The 18,010-nt window shown below is 45.9% G+C and overlaps 1 protein-coding gene across 2 annotated transcripts in view; it reads left to right on the forward strand.

Annotated features, from left to right (window-relative positions):
* The window catches only part of GALNT1 (polypeptide N-acetylgalactosaminyltransferase 1), a 112,480-nt gene extending 104,073 nt beyond the window's left edge, over positions 1 to 8,407 (forward strand). For both annotated transcript variants that reach the window (XM_066628076.1, XM_066628077.1), the window contains 3 exons: positions 45 to 143; positions 4,813 to 4,947; positions 6,694 to 8,407. In XM_066628076.1, the coding sequence (XP_066484173.1) occupies positions 45 to 143; positions 4,813 to 4,947; positions 6,694 to 6,840 (381 nt within the window). In that variant the 3' untranslated portion in view covers positions 6,841 to 8,407. The remainder of the gene's footprint in view (positions 1 to 44; positions 144 to 4,812; positions 4,948 to 6,693) is intronic.
* The last annotated feature ends 9,603 nt before the right edge of the window (positions 8,408 to 18,010 follow it).

Below are 18,010 nucleotides of genomic sequence, written 5' to 3' on the forward strand. Positions count from 1 at the left end.
ATTATGTGTAGTAAGTGGAGTGTGCTGAATGTTTTTGTCTTCAGATAAGAAATGTGGAAACAAATCAATGTCTCGATAACATGGCAAGAAAAGAGAATGAAAAAGTTGGAATTTTTAACTGTCATGGAATGGGTGGTAATCAGGTAATACAACATTCTTAGAACTAGAATCTTAGATTTTTTAACTTGACAGTTCTTTGAAACTCTTTTGTGTCAGTAGGGACTGATTCACAGCTTCTTAGATACTGCTTTTGTGATTTGACCATAATGGAACTAAGTGGAGGTCATTTTTAAACAAAGCTATCTCTAAAGCTAAATAATGGTGATATTTTTTGTTTCCCTGTAGCATTTAGCCCCCATAGCATTTGGCCTTTCCCAACCCAATGAAACACTCTTTAGCAGTGCTTCAAAAAGCACTGCTTTAAAATATTTTAAGAAATATTTAAAATAATATTATTACAACCAATTATATTGTGGCAAAACTCCAAGATCCAAAAATTCACAGGTAGTCATGTTAGTGGTAATAGAATGGCTACTGTGTTATGGACTACCATATCAGTAACTCAAAATAGTAGGCTGTGAAATGGTAGGCTGCTTACTGCACTGGTACTTACAGTTCCAATTCTCTGCTTATCTACCCAGAAGTAAGACTTCTTGTGTTCAGTAGAGGTTACTTCCAGACATGTTTAAACGATAGCTCCTTTAGTGTTCATATACAGTACATGTATAAGTACTAGAAACAGTTTATTTCAATCAGAGGCTGAGCTGCTAAAGACAGCAGAAGGGGACTAAACCTTGAAGTATAGATATTCACACAAACAAAACTTCTACAAAGAATTCCTAAAAGGCAAAAATGGGGACAAAACAGGAACAGTGATTTCGCAGCCCATATTTTCTGGCCCCTGTCCCTAGGGAGTCACTGTCCCTAATGCATCGTTGCATGATAAACTGGGTCACCAACAGAAAAGACCCTTTCAAGACACTTACCTGGAGAAAAACACAAATTTTGCAGCTTTATTTCACCTACAGCTCTGCACTTCAGTGATGTGGCTGAGATCTCAACTGTGGGTCTCTCACCCCTCCCCCCCAAGCATATGTTATAGTTGCTGTCCATGATACAATGTGTGAATGTTCTAACTCACAAAAGATATAATGAAATACAGAAGTAGAGCAGGAGAGAAGTATTTAATCTCCAAGCCCCTAAACCCTAGAGCAGGGGTGCCCAAACCTCAGCCCTGGGGCCACTTGCTGCCCTCGAGGACTCCCAACCTGGCCCTCAGTGAGCCCCCAATGAGCCTCTGGCCCTTCAGAGACTTGCTGGAGCCCGTGCTAGCCTGATGCAACTGCTCTCAGCGTGACGGCCAACTGTTTGACCTTTTGCATGAGCTGTGGGACGAGGGCTCCCTCTGCTGCTTGCTGTTTCACATCTGTGATGCAGCAGCAAAGGTGCGCCTTGCTTTATGCAAGGCCTTTTACAGACCTTGAGCTATTGCAAGACCTTCATTCATTCATATAAGTTCCATCTCCAATATATTAATTTATGTAAATTTATTCAAATTTGAAATGTAAATTTTTCCCCCGGCCCCTGTCACAGTGTCAGAGAGATGATGCCAGAGTGTCCTGCCAAAAAGTTTGGACACCTCTGTGCTAGAGGCTAAAATTTCATTGCAAGCTCTGTGAAAATTGTCAGATGCTTTCTAGATAACAAAATTGGTTTGTCAAAGAATAAAAACAACCAACCATCGGCCTTTGTTTGTAATATGTAACACTACAAAGCATTCTGTAGGAATACTAAAACTAGCTCATAATGTATAAAATTAGCTGTCCCAAGATGTTATGATAGCCACTAGTTTAGATAACATTTTTTAAAAGATTAGACCAATGGTACTCAAACTTTGAGGGAGCTTTACTCCCTCAGTAAGACTTTGTGGGGGAGGGGCTAGGGCAGCAACACGATCCCTAGGATTGCACTGCTAAGGGGGGACGAGGGGGGTGCTTGTGACTTACTTTCAGAAGGCAGGGCTGCAGCAGGCTGCAGGAGGTGCAGGAAGCTCTGCGCAACCCTGCACAGCGCTCCCCAAGGCTTGGAACTTTCACTGAAATCGGGTGCAAAGCACCTCCTGCAAAACAGAAGTGCTTTGCACCTGCTTTCAGGGAAAGCTGTGCAGGGCTGCGCAGGGCTCCCTGCAGCCTGCTGCAGCCCTGCCTTCTAAAAGTAAGTAACAAGTGCCCCCCCAAACGGATGTGATCCTGGGGATCGCTTCCCTACCTCTCCCCTTCCCCCACCGCTTAAAGGGACAGGGGAACCTTTACACGAACTGGTGGGTCGTGACCCACCAGTTTGAGAACCATTGGATTAGACAGATGTAAGAGGACAGCTCTCTCAATGACCATAGTCAATGATAGCTAAGTAAATTTTCACATATAGAGGCACTGTACCCCTTAGTTAAGTGCTGGGCACAAAGAGTGTTAAGGTGATAAGGAGTATGAAAAAGTTAGATATAGAGGAGAAGCAGGGTAGAGAAAGTGTCTTCATCGGAATTGCAACATATGACAGAGGATGGGAGAATGGGGAGGAAAGGTGGAAAGGCTGGATGATAGTAACAAAATGCTCTTGAAGAGTAACATGGGGGAAAGAAAGAATGGTAGGAGAGGAAACAAAATATTTGAGAGAGAAAAGGGTAAACAAGGGCAAAGAAGAAAAGTGGGATGAATAAGGCAGGCAAGCAGATTTTTTCAGGAAGCAACAAACTCCACCACACCACCACCTCCCTGGGATTGAAGGAAAGGCACCAAGTGGGGGAAATGATTGCTTCATATCCTACTTATCCAGGGTCTTACATTATCCACAACCTAGCCCCTTTCTCAGGGGAGAACCACACTTGCCATGTACATTGCTGGCAATGCTCACCACATGGCATTGCTTCTGTGCCTGCTGCTTAGCTAGACTGAGGAGTTGAAGGCAGGGATAGCGAATGAACAAAGGCAGCTACTTTCTGCAGCTCCTTCCTGAATGATTCTTTCAGACAAAACAGTCCGGGTCCTTCTGGGAACTCCTAACTTCCACTGCACATTCTGTTTTATTTAAATAAGCAGCAAAGAAAGAGCCAGAAAAGTGGCTGCTTCCCCTTCCCCTCAATTGTTTCTCTCATGGTCCATGCACGGAATTAGCAAGGTGAATAAACCAGCTTGCCACTGCCAGTGCAGTTGTTTAACACACAGCTAGTGGCAGCCTGCTTCCCTACCTGCTTACTTTGTTCCTTTCTCACATGATCATTTGGGGAAAATGATGACCTAGACCAGGGGTCTCCAAACTTTTTGACCAGAGGGCTGCATCAAATATCTTGTGTGGTGAGGTGTGGAGGGCCAGAAAAAAAATTTAAATATAAAAATTAAATAAATTAGAGGTGGAACTTAGATGAGTGAATAAATGAATGAATGGGATCATTCATTCAAACTCTCTGGCCCTCAGAACACCCTCCAGACACAATCAGAGCACAGTTCTGGTCATGCTCAGTTGAGTGGACCAGAGACTTTCAAGGGACAAGAGGTTGTCCGTGGGCTAGAGAGAGGCTTGCTGCGGGCCTCATCTGGCCCCCAGGCTGGGGTTTGGAGACCCCTATCCTAGACTACAATGGCCAACCCTCAGCATGTCACATGCCACTTTGTATGTAGAGAATCTTGAACACACACACCCCCCCCCCCCGGTTGCCAGAAATGATATTAAAATTATGTGGTTCTGAATTATTTCTGCATATAACAATGGACCACATATGCAACCATTTATCATGGGTCTCCCCAAGAGCCGCTGCAGTTTCAGTCACCACCAATTTGAGTTACTTGCCTGCTGCCTTGCAGCAGTTGTTTGCAGCCCTGCCACCTTAGCGGTATGTTGGGAGTGGGCTCTGTAGTAAAGATTGCCTCCATTAATGCTTTGAAGCTGCTGCTGCTTCAGTACATTGCCCAGCATTTCCCCACCATTTTGAGGGCTGTGTGCTTACCATTATCTAGCAGTGTGCTGCTGCTGCAAGCACTATTTTGGCACCCTGCGTTGGAAGGCCCAGCTATTTTATGGGGCTATACCTTATAGTGTTTGGGGTAAGATCCACAATGCAGGGAGCTATCACCTGCCGAAAAGAAAGGCGGCAATCCTCTCAGGGCAATGGGGGGCAAACATACACACATTAAAGCGAGAGTCACATGGTGCATTCAGGCTGGTAGCCTTGGCACTTTGCATAGACCTTGTGTTCCTGGAACAAGGCACTCTGGGTTGTCCGGCTGCTGCAAGGCATTCTGGGGTGCTACCCAGTTGCCACTCTGTATGGTGACTTTGTGCATGCCATTTAGAAAGTGTCCATGTTCCATTAGTGGCAAGTGTGCCGTAGACTGTCCACCCTGGCCTAGACATTCACATATGCCCTTAGGCACACTCTCATCAAAGGCACCCCAGTGCTCCTGTTATAACAGAAGTCCTGGAGCTCAACTACATTCCTGAAGGAAACATATTTTAGGTGAAGATCTTAGGGCGCAATCCTAACCCATTTTCCAGCATCGACCTAAGGGCAATGCAGCTCTGAGGTAAGGGAACAAACATTCCCTTACTTTGAGGAGGCCTCCATGAGTGCCACCCAATTGCAGGATGCAGCACATGTCCCATTGGCACAGCTATGTCAGTGCTGGAAAGTTGGTTAGGATTTGGACCTTACTGATTTAATTGTGTGGTGTGTATATTAAATATTGATTTAATGCTTAGAGTTAATCATCATGACATGGGAATTAGTGCTGTAATAACTTAATATTGTTTTTTATCAAGGTTTTCTCATACACAGCCAACAAAGAAATAAGAACAGATGATTTATGCTTGGATGTCTCCAAACTCAATGGCCCTGTCACAATGCTTAAGTGCCATCACTTAAAAGGCAATCAACTTTGGGAATATGATTCAATGGTAAGTCTTTACACTTTTGCATCTCTACTGTTTAAAAACTACAATGAATGTAGATGTTTTTCCATATAATTGTATATACATTGTGGAAGCTGCTGGTAGGAACTAGGAAATAGAATTAATTATGATCACTTAAGATATAAAACCATTGTTTATGATTTGCAACTGTGTAGAATTAGAGTTCCTGCAGAATTTTATGTGCTAATGTTCCAAGATTTTCAAAAGTCACATGCATGTATGTTACAGCTCTAATTTTCAAATATTATATGAATAGGGGTTTGATCACCCATCACATGTATATAGGAACATGCCATTTATTGATGCAAGGCTGTATCCTAGTACGAAATGTCATGTAAGAAATGGTTTTTGGAATGTTGAGGCAGACTCGGCTCCACCTGAGCCCTCCGAAGGGGACCGGAGCCACGTTTCAGTCCTCTCCGGAGGGCGTTCTGAAGCCCAGAGAGGCAGCGTGTGTCTGCCTGCTGCCTCTCTGGGCTTCAGAATAGCCCAGAGAGGTGAAAAAATGCCTCGGGAAACCAGAAGTGACTTTTTTGCCTTTTAAGACATTCTAAGGCCTGGGGAAGTCTTCTTCCGGCTTTTAAAGCTTCCCAGGCCTTAGAATACCTTAAAGGGTTAAAAAAAAAGTCACTTCTGGTTTCTCTTGGGAACCAGAAATGGCTTTTTTTTGCTTCTCCAGGCTATTCTGAAGTCCAAAGAGGTAGTGGGCGGATGTGCACTGCCTCTCCAGGCTTCAGAAAGCGTTCTGGAGGGGTTAATGGGGGTGAAGATCATAGATTTGAGTATCTGGGGTCTGAGAACGGATCCCCTGGGGATATTGAGGCTCCACTTGTACTTTAACTTGGTTAAATTGGTTGCCTTACAATTTATCTCCCTTTTTACTTTTATGAAAAGTATTTTGTTTCTCTTCACTGGGTTTACCTTAACTTTCAAGTTAAATAGTTTGTACCTTTTTGTATTGATGTCTTTTGTTACCAGGTATTTGATGCTTCTAATCTTTAGGGTTGGTTAACTACTTATTTTTGTGCAACAATTTGGCATGGCAGTTCTCTGAATGAATGAGATGGGAATAAAAATACTTTGTAGCTTTCCCTAACAGTTGTTTATCTTTGTGCATCTTGTGTACAGGTGGAGAATGTGGGGAAATCTGCAAAACAGCCCTTAAAGAGTTATTTGAAGCTTATTTGTGAAATTATCCTAATCTATGGGTTATAGTACCTTCTTATGACAATACAGTTTGATTTGATATGACTGAGACCAAACCAGCACTACTTGCTTTTGGTTTTATTCTCAGTTTGACTGAAGAGGCTTAGCATTATGGATGTCAGTATGAAAGAAGCTATCTAGATCTATAGGAGTTTGACATAAACCAGTTTCTGTATCAGGATAACAGGAAGAGACATTTTTTAACTCCTTTCAGTGACTTTTGATTTCTTTTCACATTAGCGACAGAGCTAAGAGGCACCTTTGACAATGCCTCTTGTATTTACAACAGGGGAGCAACTGTCCCTAATTCATCCCACCATGGCTTGTATTCTAGGGGTTGTTTGAGCTATCTTGTTTTGCATCTTATTTAAGATAGTGAGCTTTTTGTACATATGGAACTATCCCCCCACCCACAATGAAAGATATTTTGTGAGCTATAATTGCATTTACTTGTTTATAACTACTTTGGAAAGCTTTTGCCTAACACTTTCTTTTTTTCTTCCCCTCCTCCTTCTTGGGGCATAGAAATTAACCCTGTTGCATGTGAATAGTAACCAGTGCCTGGATAAAGCAACTGAAGAAGACAGCCAGGTACCCAGCATCAGAGACTGCAATGGCAGCCGCTCTCAGCAGTGGCTTCTTCATAATGTCACCCTTCCGGAAATATTCTGAAAGGCTTCTAATAGAAGGATTGACTGGGCTACCTCAGCAAGTACACTGGCTACATCCTTATGTAGTGAGCAAAAGCTACTAGGTTTCTTGGCCACTAGAACAGACTCTGGAGATTCAAGAGCTATGAGCCAGCCTAGTATTAAGGGCGTAGAAGTTCATGAGCACTTGTGAACTTGCATGCTCTGATGTTTACAAGATGGAAAAATTTTTATAGAAGAATCACTCTAGAACACTTGAACCATGGAAACATAATCAAGAAAAGATGGACTCTGGAGAACGTGCAGCTCAATTTGCTTATACATCAACAATTTTAGCTGAATGTGCTGTCAGGAAGATTCCTACACATTCTGCAAGGTTTAACATTAATAACTGAGGTATCAAATGTAATACAAATGTAAGTGGAGCGGATTCAATATCACAGGAGGAAAATCATTGAAGCAAGAAGCAACAGGGTTAAAGGCAAAGAAATCGGAACTATAAAAAGTACAATTTGTAAAAGTATCAAATTTATATGTTAAGATTTTTTACCTCCATGGAGAAAAAATAACCAGGTGAGACAAATTTCTGTTCAGTTGTGTGGTAACCTGTCAATAAATTTTTTCCCTTCTCTAATGGATTTGAAATTATTTGGGGCAAAATAACATTATGAGCATAAATAAAATCAGCTCTATCAGTTCACCTTTTCTCATTTTGGTTTGTGGACAATGGGCCAAATCCTATCCAATTTTTCAGTGCTAGTGCAGCTGTGCCAATAAGGCATGTACTGCATCCTGCAGTAGGGGAACAGACATGGAGGCCTCCTCCAGGGGCTGCAGTTCTCAAACTCTCAGGGAATTTGAGGACTGCAGTAAGTGCCTGTGTGGGAGCAGGGAAGGCAGCAATGTGATCCCCAGGATTGCGTTGCTAAGGGGGCTACAGGGGCTGGCATGCACTTCCAAGTCCCTGCTGCAGCCTCCTGGGGGTGTGGGGAGCCCTGCACAACTGTCTGCAGGGCTCCCTGAAGTTTAGAAAGTGAAAGCAGAGAGATCGCGCCCCGCCTCCGCAAAATCGCTTTCACTTTTTGAAGGTCGGAGAGCCCTGCAGAGGGTCATGCAGGGCTCCCCGCACTGCAGGGAGGCCACAGCAGGCACTGGTAAGTAAATGGCAGTCCCTGCAGCCCCCTTAGTGACACATTCCTGGGGATCGCATCACTGCCTCCCCCTGCCCCCGCCCCTTAAGGGGGCAGAGGCCAGGACCCTCAGGATGGGGTGTCGCATTGCCCTAGTTTGAGAAGCCCTGAGGTAAGGGAACATTTGTTCCATTTCCTCAGGGTTGCATTGCAGTTGCACCGGAACTGGAAAGTTGGATACTTTAGCATCTGCATCATTTGATGTTATTTGCTATTTCTTGGTACTTGGGTACTTGTACTTGGGTTAGTCAGCTACTGACCTTCCATCACCAGTCTTAAAGCTTTGTTAGTGCATTTTAAATTTGAGTTAACTCAGTTGATTATACTTAATGGCCATCTTTTATTACTGTACTACAGATTTTGTTTTCATAGCAATAAACCATTCTTTGATTCCAATTATCTGAGAGCCTGCAAATATAGTTTATTCAAGCAATTTGAATCTGAATGTTTTCTGGAAGAATTTTTTCACTTCATACCTGGATGTGATTCATTAGATTTTTGAACTGTAATGTTGAACTGCTCCTTTTTTCTGATAAAAATCTAAGGAAAAAATGTTAAGCTAGATTCTAAATATATACATTCATACATATAAGGCATGTCAAAGGCCCTGTGATTGTCATATTAATGTTGCATTTTGAACTCAAATAGCTTTCTTTTAGCAATTTCTTTGAAGAATCATAGTATTTGAAAAAGAAACCACAATATTGCTAACATAAAAGTTGAGCTCTCTTTTAAGCAAGACACATACTGGTGGACCAGAATAATTTTGAAATAGTTCAGTATAATCAGTTAATATATGTGTAAAGAGAGAGAATAGGCATTTCTGTATTTCATACAGTTATATTGCGCCCTTGATCAGCCATTCTTTCATCATGACACCCACTATGTATAATGTTATAAGGGAATGCCAGGATTATGCTTTTTAGCACAAAAGGGTGACCTGACACACTAATGTAATTTACAATTCTTGTCACATATCCACTGTTATATGAAGTTTCACTACTAAGCACTGAATAGAACTCTGAATTGTGTGTGCTACTAATCTTCATTTTCTGCAAAAATACAGTTCAAAATACCCAAGAAATCCTGCAGCAATCAGAGTTTTTATATTATGTCTGCCTTAGCTAAAGGTCATATCCATGTGCCTTGCAGATGTGAAATTTTTAAATTCAATATAGCCTCAGAAATAAGACACCTCTTCAAAATTGCAGGATGGTTCTAGCAATAAGAATTAAATGCGTAATAGATTTTTTTGCCTGTGTTAAGAAGCACATATAAAAATACCAAGCAGAGCCAAAAAAAATAGGCTATGGATTATTCTATAGCCACCCTGGAATATTGATGCTCTGTCCGTCACATCTGCATTCTCTTTGCCTAATAGTACTGTGAGGTATGTTAAGCTGAAAGATGGCAAATTTGCCAGGACCTTCTTCTGATCTTGACAGTTGGGTTTCCTACATTTTAAAGCTCCACACACTAGCCCAGGGGTGTCGAACTCATTTCATACAGAGGACCAAAGTTAGCATTCCTGGTGCCTGCTGAGGGTCGGAAGTGACATTAAGTAGATAATGTCCTGAAGTGAGCACTTTGTTCTCGCATAGAAACTAATTAGCTGCAAATGACAGAAGAGAAAATGTGCAAATTTTGTTCATAATTTCAAGATATGAGGAAGTCAATTATTATGCAGGAGATCTGGTCTAGAAGGTAGAGCCTCTGTTAGCCCAAAGATAACATCAGAAGGTTGCCAGTTCGAGAACACCGGCAGCTCACCGGCAGACCTTGAAGCAGCTGACAAGCCGAGCCGAGTTATTCCATCTGCTCTTTGGTGTGTGCGAAGAAGCGTCTTGGCTGCCCTCCATGTGAGAAATGAAGGAGCTACTTGTCAGCTTGCGTGGGACGCACTGGAGGCCAGAAGTGAGATCAGACCCGGAAGGTCCAATTGAAATGTTGTGTGGTTCTTGAAAGAGAGAACCTTCTATGATTGTAAAAATCCCCTCAAGGGACTAGAAATGCCTGCCTATGTAAACCGCCTTGAATAAAGTCAGAGGAGTAATCCGATGACCAGAAAGGCGGTATATAACCGACTTATGATGATGATGATGCAGGGAGAACTGAATTATAATGGGGCTGTATAAATTGCTTCCAGGGGCTGCATTTGGTACATTGGCCTTATGTTTGACACCCCTGCAGTAGCCACTGGAACACTGTCTTTAAGATCTGTTACACTTGTAATCCAGCCTACAAAATCTTCTTGGTTGCAAGATAGATGCCTTAGCTATGCCACTAACTGGGGGGAGGCAGCACAGCAAGTGGGTGTTGAGCTGCTGGGGGGAGGGGGTGAGTTCCTCCCAATTTTCACTTTTTAAAAAGCCTGGGTGTGATGTCACTTCTGGTTGTGACAGCACTTCCGGGGCAACATTCTGAGCTTGGCACCAGGCTACACGATCATTAGCTACGCCACTGCCGTGAGTGGCATGACTGGGGAGGCTTTGCCATTCAGGCAGGTTAAGAATGGGACCATCTATCTACAAATGCAATCAGGTTTGATTTTTGTCATCCCCAGGTGCTACAAACTTTTCCTGGGTGGGGGGGGTGCCCAATCCATCTGCTGGGTGTTAATGATTATTGCTTTCTTTTGGCAAAAACCTTTCTTCATGCTTTCTAGCGAAAGTCAGGTGTTTTCTTTCAGCCTGCTTATACATTACTTTACAGAATTTGCAAGATGTGATCTATCTACTCAATGGTTACTTGGGACCAATAACTTGGTCAATTCAAGTTACTCAGGTTTAAAAACGGTGCAACTGGGGACGCAATCCAAAGGGCGCATAAGGCCGGCGTAAGAGGGTTGCAAACATGCCATAAAGCACCTTGGAGCACGGGCCTGGCTTCCCTGTGAGAAGTGCCACCCTGTGGAGGCTGGCATAAGCCTCCACTGTGGCTTCCCTGCAGCTGCTTGTGACGGCGTGCTCACACCAGCACAAGCAGCAAAGGTAGGCGTGGGAGTTCCAGGAGGAGGAGAGAGAGAGGTGTTCCTGGGCGGGGGGAGGGCGGGTAATGGGCAACCCCAGGGGTGGGTGTGTGGGGAGCTGGAGGCGGGGCTGGGACCAGGCAGTTATGCTGGATCCAACTCCCATCCCTGCAAAGAACGGAGCGACCTCAAGCTGCTCTGCTCTCCTTGGACGTGTGCTACCTCCAGAGGTGGCACAGGTCCGAGGAGACCCATTGGGGCCAGCAGCCCTTACCCACGGGTAAGGGGAAGTTTCCCCTTGCCTCTGGCTGAGCTCTGCTGCCCACAAACTCGCGTTGGATGCAGTGCTCCTGGCTTGCCTGCTCCAGCATGGGTTTAGATTGCGCCCTGAAGGGGTTGTATGCTCGTCACCACCCTCCAGAATTGAATTATAGTATTCTCAGAATGCCCTGTTTTAGCACTGAGCAAAGGAGAGAGAAATTGTCTTAGTGGTTGATATCTGGGACAGCGCAGCATAATGTGTATAGATGAATGTCTACTTCACGTAGGTTGCAGTTACACAAACGTTCTCCCCTGGAGGCATTTCTGAATGAGTAGGTCATCAGAGGGGGTCACATTCCAATGTGCCAAGGTGAAAGTCCTCGTCTCTGGGGGCGTATTAGGAGGGACAGATACTTTGGTTGTTGACCAAATGTAATTTTGAGTTGGAAATTCAAGGGGGAACATTTTTTGTGTGCTGTGCCTAAGATCTCTTGCCTCTCTGTCATGTAGTCTGGCAGTCAAAAGCCTGATAATAACCTCAGAAGAGGGAGCCCCTTGTATATCGGCCTCAAGGCCCATCTGTTGGATTTTTTATTAAAAAGGGCTAGGCAAGGAGTTATCATTGGGTTGACCAACCCAATGATACTACCTTTTACTACCCACCTTTTCCCATTTTCTTTAATCCCTTTTATTTAGACTTTTAATAAACTAGCTCATGTTGACCCTTTTGTCTGCCTGGTTCATGTTCATGGGTACTTCAATGGATTGTCCTGTCTCTTTTCACAGGAGATGTGGGATTGATTTCTAATAAGAACCTCTGGGGTTCAATGCTTTCCTGGGAGGGATTTTTCTTCCAGGCAGCCCTCTGCTGCCTTTTCTTCCAGGCAGTCCCTCTATCTGCTGCCACAATCCCTCGCAACAATCTACAAAGCTTTTACCCCATTCAGCTACTGGTCCAGTAAAGGGAAAGTGGGAAGTAGGAGCGTCTGTGCGCGCACACTAACCACTACATGTTACTCTTGGAATCTACATGAGCACTCTTGGAATCGGTGTAATGGGGAAAAAGGCATATAGTAGGCCTGGTGGCCAGGTGCTCTGGAGAATATCTATTCTCCCTGCTTGTGCCTTTGTTCTAGAGAAGAACCTTGGGACCTGTGTTTCCCCCTGACATAAACAGATCTATCACAGAATCTATCACAGTTTGTGCTTCCATGTCACTAGGTGGAATATTACTGGGTTCAGTTGGCTCCTGAGCTTGTGGTGGCTGAGCCAGTTGGCCATGGTGTTTGACATCCTAGCCAGATACTCTACCCTCAGGGATGCTAGATGCTTCCCTGACATAGGTCAGTAATGAACATGCTTCCCTGTGGGACCTGCCCTGAATTTAGTCCTGGAAGTCCAGTAATGCTAGGCATATCATCTTGAACGCCAGCCAGTTGATGCTCTTCTTCAAATGCTCTTGACCAGAGACACCCCTTGCGTCAACAACCCTCCATGCGTCAACAACCCTCCATCTTAGTATCCATCATGATTGTGATCTTGCTGGAATCCCATCAGACTCACACGGCTGCTATCCAACTACAGCTCAGCTGTAGCTGTCTAACTACAGCTCTACCACCCAGCCAATTTGTGCCTGTTTCTTAACAGAAGCAGGGCTGGTTTGGGGAGCAGGATAGATTCCACTATCTATGGAGATGACAACTTCATCTGGCCCTGCTTTATGAATGCCCCCCCTCCTCTACCAAAGAGTGGGATTTTTCATTTAGAAGGCAACTCCCATTAGTGTCATACCATTCGTTTTTATACTACTGCACATTATATTTGTTTGGGAAGGGACTCCTAGGGGAAAGCAGTAACATTCTTATGTCACCCAAGTGGCCTATGAGCCCCTCCTTTCCAAAGCTTGTAAATATGCCAAATCAAGTCTTTATTACAGTCACGGACCAGTATATGTCACTCTCAGGTCACTGAACACTGCCGGTCAAGCTGGACCTCTGTTCTGCCAGATTCCCAGTCCGGAATTCACTTAAGAGAATTATGCCAACTTTCAGCTAATTAGCTCCCCTTCTTTCCCCAGAAATGACCCTAGTTCTGTCTTGCAGCACTGCTAGACCCCACCACCAGGGTAGCTCACCTGTTTAACCTGCAGAGGTCCTCCTTCCTCCCTCTCCTGCCAGCAGCTTCCACCACTATAGCAGCACTTTGGTCCTCAGGCCTTGGACATGGCAGCCAAACACCTATCTCAGTGCCTCCAACAGTCTCCTAAGTCCATTCATCAATCAGTCCATCAGCACTTCCAGTAGTTCATTAGCCATCAGTTCCTCAGTCCATTAATCTGGTCTGTCCTTCCTCAAGCTTTCATCTTTCAGTTACCCAAACCAAACTCTTCCTTCATCAGGTGCTTTTATGCCTGAGGGCCCTATTGCCTTCAAGTGGCTGCAGCTGTGCAGCACACTCTCTACTGAATGCCCAGGCCTTAACCCTTAAAGGGGTCACTGCTTACACCACATCCTATCTTCTCCAGGTAACTTGTGCATTTCCATTACAACCTCCTGATCCAGGGTCCATTAGCACACCCACAACCTTGTATCTTCTAGTTGATAGCATAGAGCAGTGGTTCTCAAACTCTCTGGGAGAGTTTGAGAGCCACTAAGTACTTGCATGGGGGGGGGGGGTGATGCAGTGGCGGCAGGGGGAAGGCAGCGGCGTGATCCTGGGGGGCTGCAGGGGTTTGGGTGCACTTACCCAAGCCTCCTGCAGCCTCCCCAGGCTGCGGGGAGCCTGGCGCGACCTGCAGTAGGGCTCCCTGCAGCAGTGAAAGTAAATGCAGAGCAATCACACCCTGCCTTTGCTAAAGCCCTGCTGCAGGTCGAACTGGGCTCCCTGCAGTCTGGGGAGGCTGCAGGAGGCTTGGGTAAGTGCACCCAAGCTCCTGCAGCCCCCCTGAATGGCGTGATCCCCAGGATCTCCTTCCTGCCTCCAGGCTGCCACCGCCCCTTAAGGTCAGCACCCAGGTCACAGGCTGGGGCATCACAATGCACCAGTTTGAAAAGCCCTGGCATAGAGGGTGAATGGAAAGTGCTGGTGTGCTTTGGGTAATAAGGTAAGGTAGTGAATACACTGCTGAACTCACAGTGTAGTTCAACAACAACAAAAATGTTTCCACCTGGAAAATCTTCAAGTGGTGCACAGTGAAGGGTGCCCCTTTGGATAAGGCTAGTATTGGCTGGGAATTAGATTTTGTGCAGGATGCGATGCATAGAGGAGTCAGCACTAATACTCTTTTTGAGACAGGTGCCCTCACAGGAAGGCATTATGGGGCAGGGGTGGAAAGGGGGTGTTTCTGGTCAGGGGGAGAGTGGGGATTATGGCAGAGGTTGCAGATGGATCCTATCCCCCCACATGCCTGTCAGAAAAATACTGTTGCTGAAGTCATTGATATGCCATTTTATATGATATGCTGTTTATATGATATATGCCACTGATATGTTCTGTGGAGGTGAGCCCCATCCCTGACCCCCCTCCAAACCCTTGTGCTGCAACAAGATCAGACTAGGATCCAGGATCTGACTTCTCAGTGCAGCAAGATTCCTGCAGGCAAATGCCTTACATACCAGGGGGATGTTTAGGACTAGGGTTGCATCATAGCAAAAGCAGCAGCTTACAATGACATTTAAAAGATGCCGGTGTTTTATTGCATTACAGGAGCAATAGGGAGATAGTATTGAATGGGGGGGGATGTGCAAGTACAAATCCATGGGAGTGGCAATAGGATGCAGTTATCTTGTTATCTTGCATGCTTCCTGAGGCCCTGATGAGCTACAGGAAGCTAGACTAGAAGGGCCTTTGACCTGATTCAATGGGGCTCTTATGTTCTCAAGCAGGAGGTGATTTGGGGAAACAAGATTACATTTCAATGGGACAATAAAGACAAAGGTTCAAACACCTCTTGGTGACATCCAGCCTCAACACTATACATGAGCACCCCTGACAGTTTCATAGATGTTAAACAGTATGGGGAAAGAATGGAACTCTGTGGTACACCGCATCCAAAGGCCAGGGAGCTGAACAGGCACTCCTCAGCAATGCCTTCTGGGATCTCTTGACCAGATCAAACTAGCACCACAAGGCAGCTGCTTTAAAGGTTCTAGCCATAATTGTTCTCTGAGCCTATTAAAATATGCTTTCCTGAAATCTAGCATCTATACTGTATCTGACTACGCTAACTTCCCTTCCCTTCAATATAATGAATTCCAAAATGACTTCACCCAAAGTTACTGTGATTTTCACCTTCACAGCAAATTCACAAAATAACCAGTCTGCTTATGTGGACTATGTGGTTTGACCATAGTGCTGCTTTCAGAAGCATTTCAGGGAAGCATCCCAGAAAATGCTACTGTAGCAAGATACCTCAGCAGCCTTTTTTGGATGCTGAGACATCACAGGAACCTCTGGGGACTCTAGGTTGAAAGATAGCAAAAATAAATAAGGGGAAAGATCAGTTTCTTTCCACCTTTGCAGGTTACAAATCTCCAATAAGTTAATAGAGGAATCTTCAGAATCCTGCCCTGGATAGAGCAAGTGTGTTAAGCACAAGCACAGCCCACTGGTTTCAGGAGGACAGAGGCAAGCTGCACTGTTAATCAGGGATGGGAACTCAAGTAAGGTGACTTGAGCCTGAGTCACAAAAACAGCGTATCAATGACTTCAGCACTGATTCTAATCTGAGGCCACTGACTCAAAAATGAATCCACATGCATGAATCCACTCAAGTCTGTGTCTGGATGTGCTTGCTTGCTTTTCTTGCAAGGTGAAAGACCTCAGGAGGCCATCATTTAGACCAAGTAAGCAGCAGGGAAGTTCCAGCCAGGAGGTAGAGAAAGGTTAATGTTTTGGTTTTGCATCAAGCAGGAGGGGGGAGGTGGGGGTGAGCTGTCTTGTCCATCACTGTAGGAGCAGATGATCACTGGATGAAGATTTTTCCCTGAACAAGGGAGGGGAGAAGGCTTGGGGCAGTTCCTAGCCAGCCAAGAGAAAGTCATAGCTCCAGCAGGCTCAGTGAATGACTGGCCACAATGGGACTACTTCTGAGTAGAGCTGCAAAGGATTGGGTCATAAGCCTCCCACCTGCTGTGTGTGACCCTTCTTCCTCTTCTGTCCCCACTGTCATGCAGTTTGTCCCACCCCTCCCATCTTGTTTACAGATGGGATGGGGACATCAAGGGAGTATTAAATGAGAACTGTCTCACACACACGCCGCAGCAGCTCTGTTTTTTTCCATGGAGCTATGGCCAACTTTTTTAAAGAAAAGATTTGGGAGTGGAGTCTTTGAGAGTCCCTAAAACGTTCTGGGCAACTCAGGAAGTCTGTCTGTTAGAACTCATGTTTGAATTAAGGGGTGGTGACTAGTGACTCAATTTGAGTCAAGCTGTGCTGGATTTGCCCATCACTGCTGTTAATTGATCTGCATGTGGGAAGGAAAGTCAGAGATAGTGCAATATACATCTGTCCTCAGAGGCAGCACAACCATGAGGCCACCTGAAGGGTATTTTAGGGGGGTATTTGCAGCTGCAAATGCACACCTGAAGGGTAACCATGAGGCCACCCTTGGGCACTTTTAGAGGGGCTGAGGGTAGATGAGCCCCCTGCCCAACTGTCTGCAGCCTGCCACTCCAGCAGTGCTCCGGTCCACTTTCAACTCGTTGGGAGCAAGTCCAAAGAGGATTGCAGCAGCTGCAGCCTTCCCCCCACCCAGCATTGCTGGGGAAAGAAGCTCCCAATCATGTCTCCCCACCTACTTGGTGCTTAAGAAGCACCAGATGGACAAGGCTGGCCTGAGAGCAGGGCAGGCAAACTAATAATAATAATAATACAGGTATTTATATACTGCCTTTCTTGGTCGTCAGATTTCTCCTCAGACTTTATTCAAGGCGGTTTACATAGGCAGCCTATTTAAATCCCCGTAGGGATTTTTACAGTTGAAAGAAGGTTCTATCTTTCAAGAACCACAACAGTTCAGATGTTTCTTTCTGATCTGATCACACATTCTGGCCTCCATCCTCCCACGCTCAGAGCAGATGGAATAACTCGGCTCAGCTTGTCAGCTGCTTCAAGGTCGCACGAACTGGCGACCTGTGGATGTTATCTTCAGGCAAATGGAGGCTCTTTGCACTTGGGGGAGCCTGGATCTTAGCAGAGAGAATTTCCGCAGGCGCAATCCGTCATCTCACAAACGAGCCCACCACGTCCTCTACTGCACACCGGACAGTCTCCTGCTCCCGCCTGGCTCCTTCCGGGAAAGCGGCTCAGCTGCTTTGTTGCAATGTCGCTCCTCAGGCCGAAGTGTCTCCAGCTGTTTAAAGAAACCGGGTCCGCGGCTGTTGGCGGACTTGAGATCTGGAGCAGCTTGGACAGAAGGAGCCCGGCGGCTCGCAGGGCCTGAGGCGGGAGAGCTCCTTCCAAGGGCCTGTGGGGACCAGTCCTCGCCCGGCCTCGTGGAAACGCTCCCTCTCCTCAGGCACCGGAGCAGCCCCGCAGAGGCCGAGCCTCACCAGTCCCCGCGCGCGGAGGAGGCCCCGGCGCGGCGCACGCCCTGGACACTGGCCGGGACTGGGCCGCGCCGGGAGGCGCCCCGCCGGCAGCTCGGCTCTCCCCCGCCTAAGCGCCTGCCCGGCAGGGCTCGGCGGCGGAGTAGAGCGCGCAGCCTTCGCTCAGCGGCTGCCCGCGCGCCCGGGGAGGCGGGAGGCGTCAGTTCCGCTCCTGGCCGGAACTTC

The sequence above is a fragment of the Tiliqua scincoides genome, chromosome 5, assembly GCF_035046505.1.
Source record: "Tiliqua scincoides isolate rTilSci1 chromosome 5, rTilSci1.hap2, whole genome shotgun sequence".
In the NCBI taxonomy this organism is placed as follows: Eukaryota; Metazoa; Chordata; class Lepidosauria; order Squamata; family Scincidae; genus Tiliqua; species Tiliqua scincoides.